This window comes from Pantherophis guttatus, chromosome 18 (genome assembly GCF_059756535.1).
Source record: "Pantherophis guttatus breed Tessera chromosome 18, ASM5975653v1, whole genome shotgun sequence".
In the NCBI taxonomy this organism is placed as follows: Eukaryota; Metazoa; Chordata; class Lepidosauria; order Squamata; family Colubridae; genus Pantherophis; species Pantherophis guttatus.
Genome location: NC_142080.1, coordinates 3,950,052 through 3,967,500, shown reverse-complemented (window position 1 = coordinate 3,967,500; position 17,449 = coordinate 3,950,052). Strand labels below are relative to the sequence as shown.

Genomic DNA, 17,449 nt, shown 5'->3' with positions numbered 1-17,449 from the left:
AGTGCAGAGGGTCGTGCATGCAAGAGTCCATGTTGCCTCTTGAAAGAGTTGAAGAAGCTTCTTGGAAGAGAAGCGAAAGGTCTTCAAAGAAAAACAAAGTCCATTTTGCCTCTTGAAAGAGTTGAAGAAGCTTCTTGGAGGAGAAGCGAAACGTCTTCAAAGAAAAACAAAGTCCGGTTTCCTCTTAAAAGAACTGAAGAAGCTTCTTGGAGAAGCGAAACGTCTTCAAAGAAAAAAACCCAGAAAATCCAGTTGCCTCTTGGAAAAAAAAAACACCTTTGGGTCCCCTTTCCAATTCATTATCCTGATTTTTTTTTTTAAAAAAAACCACTTAATGTTAGCCTAGCCAGCCAAAGCCAGTTTGGGCTTGCCAATTCTGCCGACGTGCTGTTATTTAATTCTTATTTTTCTGCCGTTTGCAAAAACCTTCAGCATAAGCACAATGTGCTCCTAATCATAACATTTGCTAATATTCCCGTAACTGACACCAGGAAAACGGAATTCCGGGCAGATGTCCCAATTTTCGTGTTGATCACAAAATGACACCGTTTTTTCCCCCCGGTCCTTGTGCAATTTATACGTACACACCCAGGAAAACTGAATGCACAACCCCACTGATGTCATGCATCAACCCAGAAATGATGGATAGATACAAAATACTTAATACGGTGGCTATTAAGTCGAAAAAAGAGGTAGAAATTGGGAAAATAGTATTACGTATATAAGTAAAGTCATCAAAAAATCATTGTGTTTACATTAATTGCTAGCCTATAAAGTCTTCATTTGGCCAAACCGAGATTCCATTAAAAGTTCAATTTGTTTTAAGGAATCTCTCTTTAAGCAAACTCTCAAAAGAGCCCCAAGGGCAATCCCTTTTCCAGAAAACGCAGCTTACATCACTTAGTCGAATTTAATATATGTGCTAAAGATACCTTTGTCGATATTCGAGGGTGAAGTTCCAGTTTAAATGCCTGTCCGCAAAAAATTCATCTTTTTAAAGGGTCAAATAGCATTTCTTTATCGCAACAGACCAAACTATTTGAATGATAGGTTCTTATCTGCATTTGAGGTTCCCGCAAAGAAAAACCACAAAGTGAATATTCAAACTCTCTAAATGCTTCTTCTTCCAAAAAGTAGCTACCAAATGAAGTGCTTTTAGACATGAAAAAAAAAAGACACGAGGTTTCTTAAAGACAGCCTGTATATTCGTTTAACCGTTTCCATTCTGAAAACCTACAGAAACACAGTTAGTTTTCAATTTGCGACCACGATGGAGCTCAAAATTTCCCCTTACTGACCGAGCCAATGATTAAGTGAGTTTTGGACTCGTTTTACGATCCTTCTTGCCATGGTTGTTAAGGGAATCGCTGCATTCGTTGAAGTTAGTAAGATGGTTGTTAAGTGAATTTGACTTCCTCGTTGACTTGAAGGTTGCAAAAGGGGATGACACGATCCCCGGGAAACTGCATCAGTTGTAAGTGTGAGTCAGTTCCACAAGAATAAATTGTATTCTTCCTCCCCCCCCGCCCTCTAAATATTAACACCAACAACTCCTGCCTGCCTGCCAAAATAAAATGCTCCTGAAACATGTTGTAGCAATGTTGCAACCAGCATCACAACTGTTACAAAAGCCATTTGCAAAAACAACCTTGGCTTGCAAGAGAAAAGCGTGGCTCCCTCTTACCACATTTTTTTTCTGTCTGGTTATAGTCAGAAGCTGCGTCTGATGTCAGCCCTTCTCCTTCCTTCTTCCTTCCCTTCTTTTATCTCCCTTGCTCTCTTCCCCTCAACGGTGGCCGGAAAGGGTTGATAAAACGGGACAACATTCACTTCACAACTTTCTCGCTTAGCGACGGACATTCGGGGCTCCGTTGTGGTCGTAAGTCAAGGACTAGCTATCGTAAGTGGCAGGCAGCTGGGATTCCTTTCCGAGAGCTGCACAATCCTGCCTGATCTTAAGCTCCCGAAACTTTCTGAGTTTAAAACTTTTAAAGGGTTTTAATTAAAAAAATACCCCACAGGCTTTAGGGCGGAGGCGTCTGTAATTTCAAGAGCTTAAACGATGGGTCGCCTCTTCGCCTTTCCCAGGCTGACACGCCACACTTAGTCCTCGACTGACGACCACAACGGAGCCCCCAAATACCTCTCGCTAAGGGAGACATCTGTCGAGTGAGTTTCCGTCCTGTTTTACGACCTTCCTTGCCACGGTTGTTAAATGAATCGCTGCAGTTGTTCAGGGAATCTGGCATTCCCCGTTGACTTTGCTTGTCGGACGGTCGCAAAAGGGGATCACGTGACCGTCATAAATGTGAGCCAGTTGCCAAGCGTCTGAATTTTGATTATGCGGCCATGGGGATGCTAAAACGGTCATAAGTGTGAAAAACGGTCACAAGTCCCATTTTTCAGTGCCGTCGTAACTTTGAACAGTCACTAAACGAACGGTTGTAAGTCGAGAACTAACTGTCCACAAAAGCCCTCATTTTACGATCGTTCTTGCCACGGTTGTTAAGTGAATCACTGCATTCGTTAAGGTTGTTAAGCGAATCTGGCTTCCTCACAGACTTGGAAGGGCGTAAAAGAGGATCACGTAACCCCGGGACTTTGCGACCATTGTAAATAGGAGTCTTGGTTGCCAAGCATCCGAATTTTATGTGGCCATGTGGCTAAAACGGTCATCAGTGTGAAAATACGGTTACAAGTCACCTTTTTTTCAGTGCCATCGTCACTTCAAAACGGTCACTAAATGAATGGTTGTAAGTCGATGACAACCTGTTACCTGCAAGAGCTTCTTAAAATGGCCACGGTGTTCATTTTAGCATTCCCATTTTGAAAATCTCCAAAAAGGGAGATTTTCACCTCAGAGACAAAAATCTGATTTACGCTCGCGTTCAACGAAGAAAACTTCAGAAAGCCAGAGGGGGGAGGGGAAGCTCATTTTTTTACGTTAGAGACACAGACAGCTCAGTGTTTGTAAGCAGGGACTGCTACACGGTTCAAACTTAATTCGATATTGTGTTTTACCTTGGAGTCGTTTATAACGACAGCTTTCCAACAGCAAGAAAATCGGATTTACAATCGCGTTCGTGAAGAAAATGTTTGCCCGTCATCGGAATTGTACCACAATGAACAATTCTTAAGTGTTACTCATTATTTAAAAAAAGCAAAACAAGGGAACCATGACCATCCTTTTGTCGAAGGCGAGCCATTTTTCTCACCTCCAAATTGTGTCTTTTTACGATCAAGCGCTTATCACTAAATTCAATTATCACTCTAGCATTCCTACATGATAAAGAGAAAATGTTATTCAGGTAAACATCTGGAAAAGTTATCAAAGTAGAACAAGACAGTAAGCCGTGCTCCCTGAAAATGTACGTGTTAGTAAAGGTAAAGGTTCCCCTCGCACAGATGTGCTAGTCGTTCCCGACTCTAGGGGGCGCTGCTCATCTCCGTTTCAAAGCCGAAGAGCCAGCGCTGTCCGAAGACGTCTCCGTGGTCATGTGGCCGGCATGACTAAACGCCAAAAGTGCACAGAAAACGCTGTTCCCTTCCCACCAAAGGGGGTCCCTATTTTTCTACTTGCATTTTTTACGGGCTTTCGAACTGCTAGGTTGACAGAAGCTGGGACGAGTAACGGGAGCTCACCCCGTTATACGCGGCGCTGGGGTTTCAAACCGCCGAACCGCCGACCTTGCTGATCGACACACTCGGCGTCTTAGCCGCCGATCCATCGCGTCCCCCGTGTTCGTGTTTAACAGGAGCGCAAAATTCATCAATGGGGCCCGAGAGCTTGAAATGATTAACTAATGGGTTTATTTTTAGGTGGCAAAAAGGCTTTTATTTTTAACACCGCGTTAAAAAAACAACAGATGGAACGGAGAGTTTAAAAGGCTGGATTTTTTTTTTTTTTTTTTAAAAATTATTTTGGGAGCGATTTGAGCTACGTCTTCTCGTTTTGGGAGCAGGGAAACGAAAGCATTCAAGATGGCCTCTCTTCTAAACCAGAAATTATTTTTGCTTGTTAACGTTTCCACGCATCTCAAAAAAAGAAAAAAAGAAAAAAAGAAAAAAGACATGGACTTGGACAAGGGGCGGATAAACGCCGGAGCGATCATCCGAGGGGTTGCCTTTTCCTTATGTCACCGGCAGAAATCTCGTTTTAGTTCACAGCATGAGGTCCCACAAAGAGGAAGATGTCCAGATGGGACTTCTTCCCAAGACACCAACGAGCAGATGCTGGAAAAAGCAGGTTACCTTTTTTTAAAGAAAGAATAAATTTGGGAAAGGGAACAGCTAGAAAATTTGTCTCAGCGGCCGATAGAAGCTGGGAAGGCCTGGACAACTGGATTTTTTTTCTTCTTCTTCGGTTTCCTGCAAAATTCTTTTACTGGGAAAGGTTTCCTTGAATGTCCATTAAAACAGAATTACTTTGCAAATGCAGAGACAGTTTAGCTCACCATCCAGAATGGATTCAACTCTACAGCAGGCTGCTCAATTCTGTTTCTTAGCCGAGGGAACCAGCGTTGTCCGAAGGCAATTTCCGTGGTCATGTGGCCAGCATGCCTATATGCCAAAAGCGCACGAATGCTGTTACCTTCCCGCCGAAGTGGTACCTATTTATCTACTCGCGTTTGCCTGCTTTTGGACTGCTAAGGTGGGAGGAGCTGGAGGAAGGAACGGGAGCTCATCCATTGCACGGAGCTCGGGTCTCGAACCCGGGCTGCCTATATGCCAAAGGCACACAAACGCTGTTACCTTCCCGCCGAAGTGATACCTATTTATCTGCTCGCATTTGCCTGCTTTTGGACTGCTAAGGTGGGAGGAGCTGGAGCAAGGAACGGGAGCTCACTCACTGCGCAGCACTCGGGTCTCGAACCAGGGTTGTCCAGGGCGAACCAGGGCGAAATTGGCCTCCCCAGGCTCCGGAGGCCCTCTGGAGGCCAGAAACCCGTTTTTCGCCCTCCCTGAGCACCTTGCACTTACCTGCATCCAAAACGGGCCGCGTGGGGACTCCTGGGAAGGGTGGGTGGGGCCAGCCAGGAGTGGGATTTGGGGGGGGGTTCTCCGAACTGCACAGGGGTTTTCCCGAACCCCTGCGAACCCCCGCAGCCCAGCCTTGGACTAGGGCCATGGTTCTTAACCCTTTCTTCCCCAAGGATGCCCTTTAAATGCCTTTTGTGGCCACGGATGCCCCCCCAAGACTTATCTTAAGATTTAAATCAAAACTCTTCCGAGTGCGCTTCAAGGTTTTGGTTATCACCTTTAGAGAGCTCCATGGCTTAGGACCTGGTTATTTACAGGACCGCCTGCTACCACCAATAGCCTCCCACCGACCAGTACGCTCTCATAGGGAGGGGCTCCTCCGGGTGCCGTCGGCCAAACAATGTCGACTGGCGGCTGCCAGGGGGAGAGCCTTCTCTGTGGGGGCACCTACTATCTGGAACGAGCTCCCCCCGGAGATACGGAGGATCCCGGATCTGCGTACCTTCCGTCGCGTGCTCAAGACTTTCCTATTTCATCAAGCCAGCCTGACCTAAGTCTTTCCCCTTTTTAAATGGAAATTTTAAATTTGGTTTCAAATTATCGGGGTTTTAAATTTGTTCAGCCAAATTATTTAATTCGTTTTAGTCTATTTTAAATTTTGTATTTATATGTTTCATTCTATGGCTGTTCACCGCCCTGAGTCCTTCAGGAGTAGGGCGGTATACAAATTCAATAAAATAAATAAATAAATAAAAAAAATAACATTTCACTGGAATCCCTAATCACTAAGATTCATCACTAAGTGATGAACCACTGGATTAGAAAACAGAGTCCTCGACCAGCATCAAAGTTATATGCAGCCACGGGAGAGTATTGAAATGCAGAAGTTTCCCATTAAACTGCTCATTCATCCGATAAAAGATTTGAGCCTTTCAGCTCCAGGTTTTAAAAAAATGTACATCAGGATAAGCAAAGTATTATAGCAGTATCTTTGAGAAATGAATTCTTTTGCGCCAACAAAAGAGGAAGAAATTTAGCAAGCAGGTATCAACAGGAAATGCTAAAAGGACTTTTTTTTTAAACAAAACAAAAGCACAGAAGGATTTTCGGCATGTGAGAATTGGGATACGTTTGGCACAAAAAAGGAATGTTTTCTGGAGATAGCCAGAAATGACACAACGATCCAGAAATCCCAATATGAATGTTCTGTTGCAACCGAGCAAAATGCAAAACAGCAGGAGCGAAGCGAACAGCATCGCTAATGAGCTAGACCAATTATCTAATAAAATAAAAAGGCAAACATATCCGGACGTGCCGGTGCCCGATCAGAACGAGGCTAACCAAGAAAATCAGGAACAAGGTGGGATTTTTAAACTTGAAAAAAGGGACGATGCACATCGATTGGCATTCAAACGTCCTCCGGGTCTGAGGTCACCAAAAAAAATAAAATAAAACCATGGTTAAGACGTCACAAAACGTGGTTAAGGAAACCAGCGCTGCACGAAACGCAGCCATTCTGTTTACAGGACTCCCGCCTGTAAATAGGGCCAGAAAAGTTATTTGCTGACACTGATGGATAAGCATTGGCAGAACCTGCCTTTCTACCTGCTGAAGCTACCGAATTGGTCGTTTTAAGAAAAAACCAAGCAGAAAATACACGTGACTGAAATATTTTTATACCTAGCAGACAGAAACAAAAGAGGAAGGAGGAATAAAATGTGGGCTTATATTTATTGAGAATACATACATATATACAGATAGATAGATAGATAGAAAGATATGGATGGATGGATAGATAGATAGAAACAGAGAGATTAGATGGATGGATGGATGGACAGGAAAATAATTAGATAGACAGACAGACACAGACAGACGGGTGGGTGGGTGAGTGGATGGATGGATGGATAGGAAAATAGATTAGATAGATAGATAGATAGATAGATAGATAGATAGATAGATAGATAGATAAACAGACACAGACAGACGGGTGGGTGAGTGGATGGATGGATAGGAAAATAGATTAGATAGATTAGATAGATAGATAGATAGATAGATAGATAGATAGATAGATAGATAGATAGATAGGGATGGAGAGATGATAGATATATATGAAGAGATGATAGATGAGTTTTTAGTACATGCTTCTAGGTAAATTAGATAGATAGATATACTGTAGATGATAGATAGATAGACAGATAGACAGACAGATAGATATGGATGGATGGATAGATAGATAGAAACAGAGAGATTAGATGGATGGATGGATGGGCAGGAAAATAATTAGATAGACAGACAGACACAGACAGACGGGTGGGTGAGTGGATGGATGGATGGATGGATAGGAAAATAGATTAGATAGATAGATAGATAGATAGATAGATAGATAGATAGATAGATAGATAGATAGATAGATAAACAGACAGACACAGACAGACGGGTGGGTGGTGATTGGATGGATGGATAGGAAAATAGATTAGATAGATAGATAGATATAAAGATATATAGATTAGATATATAGATATAGATATACGCATGTGTGCTAATTCTGAGCAATATTCCCTAAAAGGGCATAAAATTTAACAAGCAGCCCCATATATATATATATGTGGACAAAATTGCACTAGCAGCCATCTGCTTCAAAAGTGTCTCTCGATATACGCTCCCTTTTGTCTCGAAGCATTTTTATTTGCTTTACATAGAAGGAATTTCGGGGTAGACGGTGCCAATCGCTCATATTGCATATTGAACGGCATAATTATTTCTTCTCGGAGTGGGTGGGGAAGAGGCGAAGCACAAAACAAAAAAATGGAGGGGTTGTTTTTTTTTTTTTGGCTATTTTGGCAAATTACCCACATGCCAAACGACGGGCGTTATAAAAATAAAACACGGGGGCCCGCAAGAATTCTGGAGGAACGGGAAGACGTTCTGTTCAGTTAACTTCCTCTGCGGCAGGAAACTAAATTCCTCTCCTTGCTTTGAGAGAGGCCGACGTAAATTTAGGTTGCAAGCTGGGCTACAAATCAGCTGTTACACAGAGGTGAACAACTGCAGGGGCTGCGGAAAAGCAGAAGTTGTGTCAACTCCCCCAACCACTTTAAAAAAACAAACAAAACCCCAGAAAAACACACAACCATGTTTAATTCTCCCAAGTAAACATGGCACCGAAATGCAGATCACACCTTCTGCTTCTTAAAACTAATATTTTCTGCTCTGCAGGAGATAAGAAGACTCGGCCCACCCCGGATATATATAGGCCGTCTCATAATAAGGATCACTTTTGACTGCAAAAATCACGTCTACCGTTCTTCACCAAGGATACATCCGTTGTCCACGGATATACGTTACGCGTTCAAATAATCGATTTATTTTACTTTTTAAAAAGTCACACTCTGGCAATGGCCAAGGTCATCTTAAGAAACAACCCCTGATGCTAATCGACGAGGCTGGGCGATTAAAAGGTCTGGCAGAAACTGTAAGGAATTTTATATATATATATATATAAACTGTAAATACAGGATGTTTTCCCCACCCTCCAATCTAAATTTAGAAGGAGGAAACATGATAGAGTCCTAATGTCCAAGATTTGTTTTTTTTATTTTCCTGAAGGAAGAAGAGGCCTTGCACTTAAAATGGATTTCGGCTAAAGTCTGCCGGAGATTTATACCTTCCCTGCTTTCAAAAAGCTATTTGAAAATACAGTCCTGTAGTTAAAAGCTCTTCTTTCCTCTGGTGAACAAACGAGGATCCTGAGTTCAAACGGAGTGGACATTTCAGACCGACAAAATAGTAATAATAAGAAGAAGAAGAAGAAGAGGAAGAGGAAGAGGAAGAGGAGGAAGAAGAAGAAGAAGAAGAAGAAGAAGAAGAAGAAGAAGAAGAAGAAGAAGAAGAAGAAGAAGAAGAAGAAGAAGAAGAAGAAGAAGAAATCGTGTGTTGTCCCGATTGTAATTGGAGCCCTTGGAACAATACCCAAAGGGCTACCCCGCTATTTAGAAATTCTAAATTTGCCGGACTTGAACATTTTGACTCTACAAAAAACCACCTTACTCGGAACAGCTTACATCCTCCGACGATACCTTAACAGTTCCTAGGTCCTTGGTTAGGACTCGAGCTGCTGAGCTATTAACCAGCCTCAAAGGCTGTGAATCTCACTAAAGATTAACTAATAATAATAATAATAATAATAATAATAATAATAATAATAATAATAATAATAATAATATTAACAGTAAACCTTAACAGTTCCTAGGCCCTTGGTTAGGACTCGAGCTGCTGAGCTATTAACCAGCCTCAAAGGCTGTGAATCTCACTAAAGATTAAATAATAATAATAATAATAATAATAATAATAATAATAATAATAATAATAATAATAATAATATCCAAAAAATATCCAGAAAGTCATGGGAACATAAAGTGGAAAAAGTTATAGAAAACGAGAAGGTGAAGATCTTGTGGGACTTTCGAATACAGACGGATCGTCACTTGGAACACAACACGCCAGATATCACAGTTGTCGAAAACCGAACCGTACAATTTATTGACATCGCGGTACCAGGAGATGCCAGAGTCGAAGAAAAAGAACTGGGGAAAAAAAATCAAGAAATATCGCGACCCTGGCCATCGAAACTACACGGCTATGGGTGAAACATGTGAGAGTGATACCCATTGTCATCGGGGCACTCGGTACCATGTCCAAGAATTTTATAAGATACATCAGCAAATTGCAACTTCTTGCAATCACACGCAAAAAAACTGCGCTACTCGGAACATCGTACATCTTAAGGAGGTACTTGGTTGGTCCCTAGGACGCTGGCAGCAACCCCTATCAACCATTAGCACCAGTCAATGGTATATGTGATGCATTTTTGAATGTTCAGTTGACTTGAGTTTCAGGTTTAATGAATCAAGTAAATTATAATAATAATAAATAAATCAAAAGTAAAATTAGCTTTTTGACAAGTGAAACTGAGCTTCAGGAAGGAAGAAGAAAAAAAAAAAGAGAGAAAGAAACATTATCTAATAAACCGCCCCAGACCTTGTTGTTAAGAAAAAGGGAAATGCCACCCTGGAGATACAAGCGAGAAATCAACAACATTAACGCAACACTGGAGATATTAGAAAGCCTTTGGAAGTGTGCTTGTTAGCGGGAAAAATATTGACCAAGGAAGCAGGACTCTTGATAAGTCGAAAGGGGTATTTGGCTGAAGGATTTAAAAAATTATCTTTTTCAACTCCATCAACCATCCAGAGAAATATTTATCCTTTCGCTTAAGAGATAAACCTCCTTCTTTGCGATAGGGAGAGAAAAAGCTGTGCTACTTTTGCATCGACAGAAAGAGAGGCAGTCCTCAATTTACGACCACAATGGGGCCCAGAATATCCGCTGCTGGCAGTGGGTTAAGTCGGTGGAGCCTGATTTTTACGACCGTTCTCGTTTAGCAGCTGTTAAGTGGATCACATGGTCGATTCAGCAAATCCGGCTTTCCCCCCTTGTCGGAAGCCGGCTGGGAAAGTCAGTAACTGAGTTGGATGGGACCTTGGAGGTCATTTAGTCCAACCCCCTGCTCACGCAGGAGACCTGTGCTAGGGATTCGAAACCGCCGAACTGCCGACCTTTCTGATCGACGAGCTCGCTTGTCTTAGCCACTGAGCCACCTAGTCCGTCGCAAATAGTGACGGATGCTGCAACCCTCGTAAATGCTTAGCTGGTTGCTAAGCACCCACATTTTGATCGGGTGAGGATGCTGGGATGGTCAGAGGTGGAAAGCTCGTCTTTTAAGAAGAGGTTGGGTGAAGCGGTGTAAGGTTTCCTGCCTAAGCAGGGGGTTGGACTAGAAGACCTCCGAGGTCCCTTCGAACTCTGTGATTCTGCATTCTGTAACACATTTTATATATTATTATTTTTTTCGCTTCTCGTCCCCAGAAGCTTCTTCAGCTCTGATCGGATGGAGGGGAACGGAAGGATTGATCTTCCTTGCAGGCAGCTGGTCGTTTGCATCCTTTTTAGAGGGTCGTTGAGGCCACTTGGGAGGTTTCTCTGTGTGCTCGGAGGTCACCTGAGTGGGGCAAATGGTTTCTGTAGTCCGCAGTTTTTTAGACTTTTAGCTACGCGATCTGGGATACGCACCCTTTGAATGGGGTGGGAGTAGGAACGGATTTCCAGAAAAAAAAAATTGCAGACTACAGGAATCATTTGCACCACTCAGGTGATCCTGAGGACACAGGTAAACCTCCAAGTTTCAAACCTCAACGACGTTCTCAAAGGATGCAAATGACCAGCTGTCTGCAAGGAGTATAGATCCTTCCGTTCTCCTCCATCCGGTCAGAGTTGAAATGCAGATGGGCTGCTGAATCTTATCTGATGGGTTTGTTCTGTTGTGTTGTGCCATGCATTTGTGAAGTGGCTGTTTTGTTTCCCCAATGTACACCATCTCTCTCCAGTCTACAACAGTCCCTTCAGCAGTTCCAAGAAAGCTCCCCACCCCATTTGCACCACTCAGGTGACCCCGAGGACACAGAGAAACCTCCAAGTGGCCTCAACGACCCTCTAAAAAAGGATGCAAATGACCACCTGTCTACAAGGAAGATCAATCCTTCCCTTCCCCTCCATCCAGTCAGAGCTGAAGAAGCTTCTCGGATGAGAAGCGAAATGTCTTCAAAAGAAAAAAAAATAACCACAAAATCCAGTTGCCTCTTGAAAATTTTTTAGAAAAGGCACCATTCTACCAAAACCAGATTTTCTGATTATTATTTTTTTTGCACAAAAGACAAAAAGAACCCTCAAATTGGAACAAGCAAAACTAGTTAAATTGGCTACGTAGCTCCACCAGCTGCCAATGTTGGTCGGAAGTTGGTTTAAAGCAAGAGAGGAAATTCTCAGTAACATGTTGGCACCGAGGCCCTTCAATCTGAGGAAGTGCTCGTCACCGGAACCACGCGGCGGATTGAGCACACAATAACTTTGCACTCAGGGAGTATACGGTAACGTCAGCGTAGTATCCGAGATGTACGATGCTCCTCAAATTTGAACAACCTGTAACTCAGATCATGTTGTGGGAAGGAGGGAGAGATTTGGGGGGACGGACGACAACGTTCTTCTTGGGTAACCCCAATTGGCCTTACAATAAGCATGGGGAGACCACTGACCAGATTGGAGGTAGTCCTCGGCTTACGACCACAATGGAATTCAGAATTTCCTCCGCTAAGAGAGTTTCGCTCAATCTGATTCCTGGGTTTTATTATTTATTCTCGCTGTTTTAGACTGGTTTTAATTCCGTTTCCTTTTATTATTGTATGTTTTTAACCTGTGTTCGCCGCCCTGAGTCCTTAGGGAGAAGGGCGGCATATAAATTTGTGTAAATAAATAAATAAATAAATAAATAAATTTTGCCGCTTTTTGGGGGGCCAGTTAAGCGCTAAATGTTAAATGAATCAAAAGGCTATTCCTTGAATTGAGTTTGATTCCTGGTGAAACGACCCCGGGACGTGGCAATACCGTCGTAAAGACACGTCAGTTTTGCCAAGTGCCCAAATTTGGCTCACGGGATTGTCCAAGGATGCCGCAACGGACGTAAGCGTGAGGACTATGTCCTATGTCGCTTTTTTTTTCCCAGTGCTGTTGTAACTTCGGAGCCTAAGGCAAAGGGTTGTAAGATGAGGACCACCTGGCTCCAATGAATTCACAAGCCAGCATCCCCACCAATGACCGCAGAACGACCGAGCCGTCCACACAGTGGAAGAATCATAAGCCTTCTTCTCAAGCCACAAGATCTGTCCCACCATGGCTCAGGGGCTAAGACGCCGAGCGTTGTCGATCAGAAAGGTCGGCAGTTCAGTGGTTCGAATCCCTAGTACGGATCTCCTGTGTGAGCAGAGGGCTGGACTAGATGACCTCCAAGGTCCCTTCGGTTACTGTACCGTATCCAGACGTAGAAAAACCCATGTTTCACCTGTCCATCATCAACACCCCTTTCAAATCTTCCTACACTCCTCTTCTCTCCCCCCCCTCCTCCCAAATTTATGGGATGTCCACTTCAAAGCAGAGGGGGAGGGGCTAATCAACTGGACCACTCCCCATCCGACTCCTTAGATGGGGGTTGCCAAGGGAAGAGGGAGGGGCTATGAAGGGGGTGGGGGCTTTTCCTAGAAAGAAATAGGCCATTAAGAGGTGGTGCTTTTTTCCCCAGGTGGCTGGGGATGATGGGAAGAAGTCCATCAGCCCAAGGGTCTTTGGGCAGAGGGAGATGATGGGAGGTGGGTTACCATCCTAGGGTTCTTTCGGTGGTTGGGGATGATGGGAGGTGGGAACCCCCCCTCCTCCCGGAAGTCTTTGGGTGGCTGGGGATGAGGAGAGCGGAGTGGCTGGGGAAGATGGGTTCCCATCCCGGGAGGTGGGGTGTTTTGGTAGCTGGGGGTGATGGGAGGTGGGCTGCCCTCCCTTAAGAGGGTCTTTGGGCAGGTGGGAATGATGGCAGGTGAGTCTCCACCCAGGGGTCCCTGGGCAGCTGGGGATGATGGGAGGTGAGCCTCCACCTGAGGTCTCTCGACAGCTGGGGATAATGGGAGGTGAGCTTACCATCCCAGTGTTCTTTTAGTAGCTGGGGATGATGGAGCCCTCTGGAGCTGGGGATGATGGGAAGTGGGCCCCCAGCCTAGGGGTCTCTCAAGAGCTGGGGATGATGGGAGGTGAGCTGCCATCAAGTGTTCTTTTAACATCTGGAGATGATGGGAGGTGAGCCCCACACCAGAAGTCCACTAGACCTGGGAATAATAGGAGGTGGGCCCCCACCCCAGAGGTCTCAATAGCTGGGGATGATGGACTCCTCTGGAGCTGGGGATGATGGGAGGTTGGCCCCCAACCCAGGGGTCTCTCAAGAGCTGAGGATGATGGGAGGTGGGTCCCCAACCCAGGGGTCTCTCAAGAGCTGGGGATGATGGGACTCCTCTGGAGCTGGGGATGATGGGAAGTGGGTTCCCCACCCCTGGAGTTCTCTTTAACAGCTGCGGATGATGGGACTCCTCTGGAGCTGGGGATGATTGGGAAGTGGATCCCCCACCCCAGGGGTTTCTCAAGAGCTGGGGATGATGGGAGGTGGGTCCCCACCCTTGGAGTTCTCTTTAACAGCTGGGGATGATGGGAAGTGGATCCCCCACCCCAGGGGGTCTCTCAAGAGCTGAGGATGATGGGAGGTGAGTTTACAATCCCAGCCTTCTTTCAACAGCTGCGGATGATGGGACTCCTCTGGAGCTGGGGATGATGGGAAGTGGGTCCCCACCCCTGGAGTTCTCTTTAACAGCTGGGGATGATGGGAAGTGGATCCCCCACCCCAGGGGGTCTCTCAAGAGCTGGGGATGATGGGAGGTGAGTTTACAATCCCAGCCTTCTTTCAACAGCTGCGGATGATGGGACTCCTCTGGAGCTGGGGATGATGGGAAGTGGGTTCCCCACCCCTGGCGTTCTCTTTAACAGCTGCGGATGATGGGAAGTGGATCCCCCACCCCAGGGGCTCTCTCAAGAGCTGGGGATGATGGGATGTGGGTTCCCCACCCCTGGCGTTCTCTTTGACAGCTGCGGAGGATGGGAACTGACCCTCCCTCCCCACCCAAACCCCGGAGCCGCTCACCTGGGCACGCAGCTGGGGGAGCTCCGGTCCACCTCCCAGGTGGCGTAGAGGTTCATCTGCACGGGGCGACCCCCGGCCGTCGAGCCCGGCGGGGCCTGAGGAGGGGGCGCCCCTCCTCCTCCTCCGGGAGCCGAAGAAGCCCCCAGGCCCGCCGAGGGCTGCGGGGGCGGCGGCGACGCCGAGGGCTGCGGCAGCGGCGGAGGCACCGCCGGCGGGGCCAGCAGCTGAGCCGTCCCGGTTAGCGCCGGGGACCCCGCCGAAGGCTGCGGAGCCGAAGCCGGGGCGCAAGGCGCCGGCTGGAGCAGCGAAGGGCCCGCCGCGGAGCCCCGGGGGCCGCCCAGCACCGACGCCCCTCGCTCCGCCATGGCGCCCGCCGCGCGCGCGCGGGACCCTCCGCCTTTCCCTCAGCCGCGCCGCGGCTGGACTGACAGACGGGCGCGCGGACCCGCAGAAAAGCCCGCCCCTTCTCCCGGCGCGCCCCGCCCACACGCACGCACGCACGCCAGGCGTCGCTTCCACACACACCCGCTAGTGGGCGGGGCAGAGAGGAGCAGAAGAAATGAGAAAAAAAAAAAAACACCCCAAAGGCGGAGCCTCTCTTCTTCACCGCCCACCCCCCCGCTCGGCGACGATTGGTCCAGCCCCGGACGCCCGTCATCTTTTTTTTGTTGTTATTGTTGTTGCTGTTTAAATCCCCGCCCACGAGGGCGGGTTCTCCTGCTTGATCCGCCTCTCCGCCTGAGTGGTTCTCCTTTGCGTCCGACGCTTAGAGAGAGAGAGAGATGGCGGCGGGGGGGGGGGGAAGTTACGGTTTCGTGGAGATGGATAGATGACGGAGGATGGGTGGATGGATGGATGGAAAGAAAGAAGAAAGGGATAGAAATGGATGGATGGATGGATAGAGAGATGATAGAGAAGATGACAGATAATTGGATGGATGGAATGGATGGATAGATAGAAACAGATTAGATAGATAGATAGATAGATAGATATGGATGGATATAGATAGAAACAGAGATTAAATGGATGGCTGGAAACAGAGATTAGATGGATGGATAATTGGATGGATGGATGGATAGATAGATAAAGATTAGATAGATAGATAGATAGATAGATAGATATGGATGGATAGATAGAAACAGATTAAATGGATGGATGGAAACAGAGAGATTAGATAGGATGCATAATTAGATGGATGGATGGATAGAAAGAAAGATTAGATATAGATAGATAGATAGATAGATAGATAGATGATAGATAGATAGATAGATAGATATGGATGGATAGATAGAAAGAGAGAGAGATTAAATGGATGGATGGAAACAGAGAGATTAGATGGATGGATAATTAGATGGATGGATAGATAGAAACAGATTAGATAGATAGATAGATAGATAGATAGATAGATAGATAGATAGATAGAAATGGATGGAGAGGATAGATAGAAACAGAGAGATTAGATAGATGGATGGGTGGGTGGGTGGGTGAATGGATGGATGCAGGAAAATAATTAGACAGACAGACAGACAGAGACAGACAGGTGGGTGGGTGAGTGGATGGATGGATGGATAGGAAAATAGATTAGATAGATAGATAGACAGAAAGAAATGGATGGAGAGGATAGATAGAAACAGAGAGATTAGATAGATGGATGGGTGGGTGGGTGAATGGATGAATGGATAGATATACAGAAGACAGGAAAGAACGAAGAGATAGATGGACAAATTACAGAAGGAAGGCAGAAAAGAAGAAAGGAATAGATAGAACTATAGATAGATCCACCTCCCTAGCTTTACTATTCTTTTTAGGCCTCATTTTTTCCAAACAGTGGGAGAAAAAAAATTTTTTTTCACATAAATCGACACACACAGATGTACACCCACCCACCCCTCCCAAATGGGTTTTTTAAAAACATATTCACAGACCAAAAAGTGGGGGTGGGGGCACGACAACCCACAGACACCAAACATCATCTGCCTTGTTTCCCCAACAGGCAAGTTGGCCCATTTCTCCTGGGGAGAAATTGAAGGGGGGAAGGAGCCTCCAATTTATTTCTTTGTTAAATATATTTCCTACCTAAGGTTTTTTTAAAAAATCTTAATTTGTAGAGAAGAGCGGTAAAGGAGCATCCTGCCAATCATTTTTCAAGCAAGGCAAGGGATGGTTGGGGGTGGGGTGGGGTGGGGGTGAAAAGTCGAAAAGTTAAAATGCTTCAGCTCTCTGGGTACTTTTGGTACTCTGAGCTTGGTGGTTTTCTTGGAGACGTTTCATGACCCAACTAGCTAACCTCATCAGTGCTAGAAGGAGGGAGGAGGAAGAGGAAGAGGAGGAGAACTGTGGGGTCTGATGCTCTCTGAGCTGGGTGCTTTTCTTGCAGATTTATTTTATTTATTTATTTTATTCAATTTGTATACCGCCCTTCTCCTAGTGGACTCAGGGCGGTGCACAGCCAGAACTAAAACACATACCAATACAAAATTTAAAATTATTAAAAGAATTACATACTTTGGCCCAAATTCAAAACAATTCAAATTAAAACCCAGTGACAATTTAAAAGCTAAAAAACTAAAAAAGACTAAAAATGTTTCATGACCCAACTAGCTAACATCATCAGTGCTAGAAGGGGGAAGGAGGAGGAAAATTGTGGGGTCCTGGGTGCTCTCTGAGCTGGGTGATTTTCTTGCAGACGTTTCATGACCCAACTAGCTAACCTCATCAGTGCTACTGTTTCAACCCTGAGCTACAAATACTCTTTATTGATGGAATAATTTAAATTTTGGTGCTGCGAGGAAAGGAAGGTTTGGTTCAGCCCACAATGATATATTTATTTGTTTTCGAAGCTGG

The 17,449-nt window shown here is 45.4% G+C and overlaps 1 protein-coding gene across 6 annotated transcripts in view; it reads right to left on the bottom strand.

Annotated features, from left to right (window-relative positions):
* The window catches only part of PACS1 (phosphofurin acidic cluster sorting protein 1), a 73,046-nt gene extending 57,854 nt beyond the window's left edge, over positions 1-15,192 (bottom strand). For 2 of the 6 annotated variants that reach the window (XM_087881040.1, XM_060685089.2), the window contains exon 1: positions 14,606-15,094. In XM_087881040.1, coding sequence (XP_087737166.1) covers positions 14,606-14,970 — 365 coding nt within the window. In that variant the 5' untranslated portion in view covers positions 14,971-15,094. Of the gene's footprint in view, positions 1-1,684; positions 1,975-14,605 lie in introns of those variants that run through there. The other 4 variants (XM_087881053.1, XM_087881054.1, XM_087881043.1 and 1 more) reach the window with 3 other exon arrangements.
* Between the last annotated feature and the right edge of the window lie 2,257 nt (positions 15,193-17,449).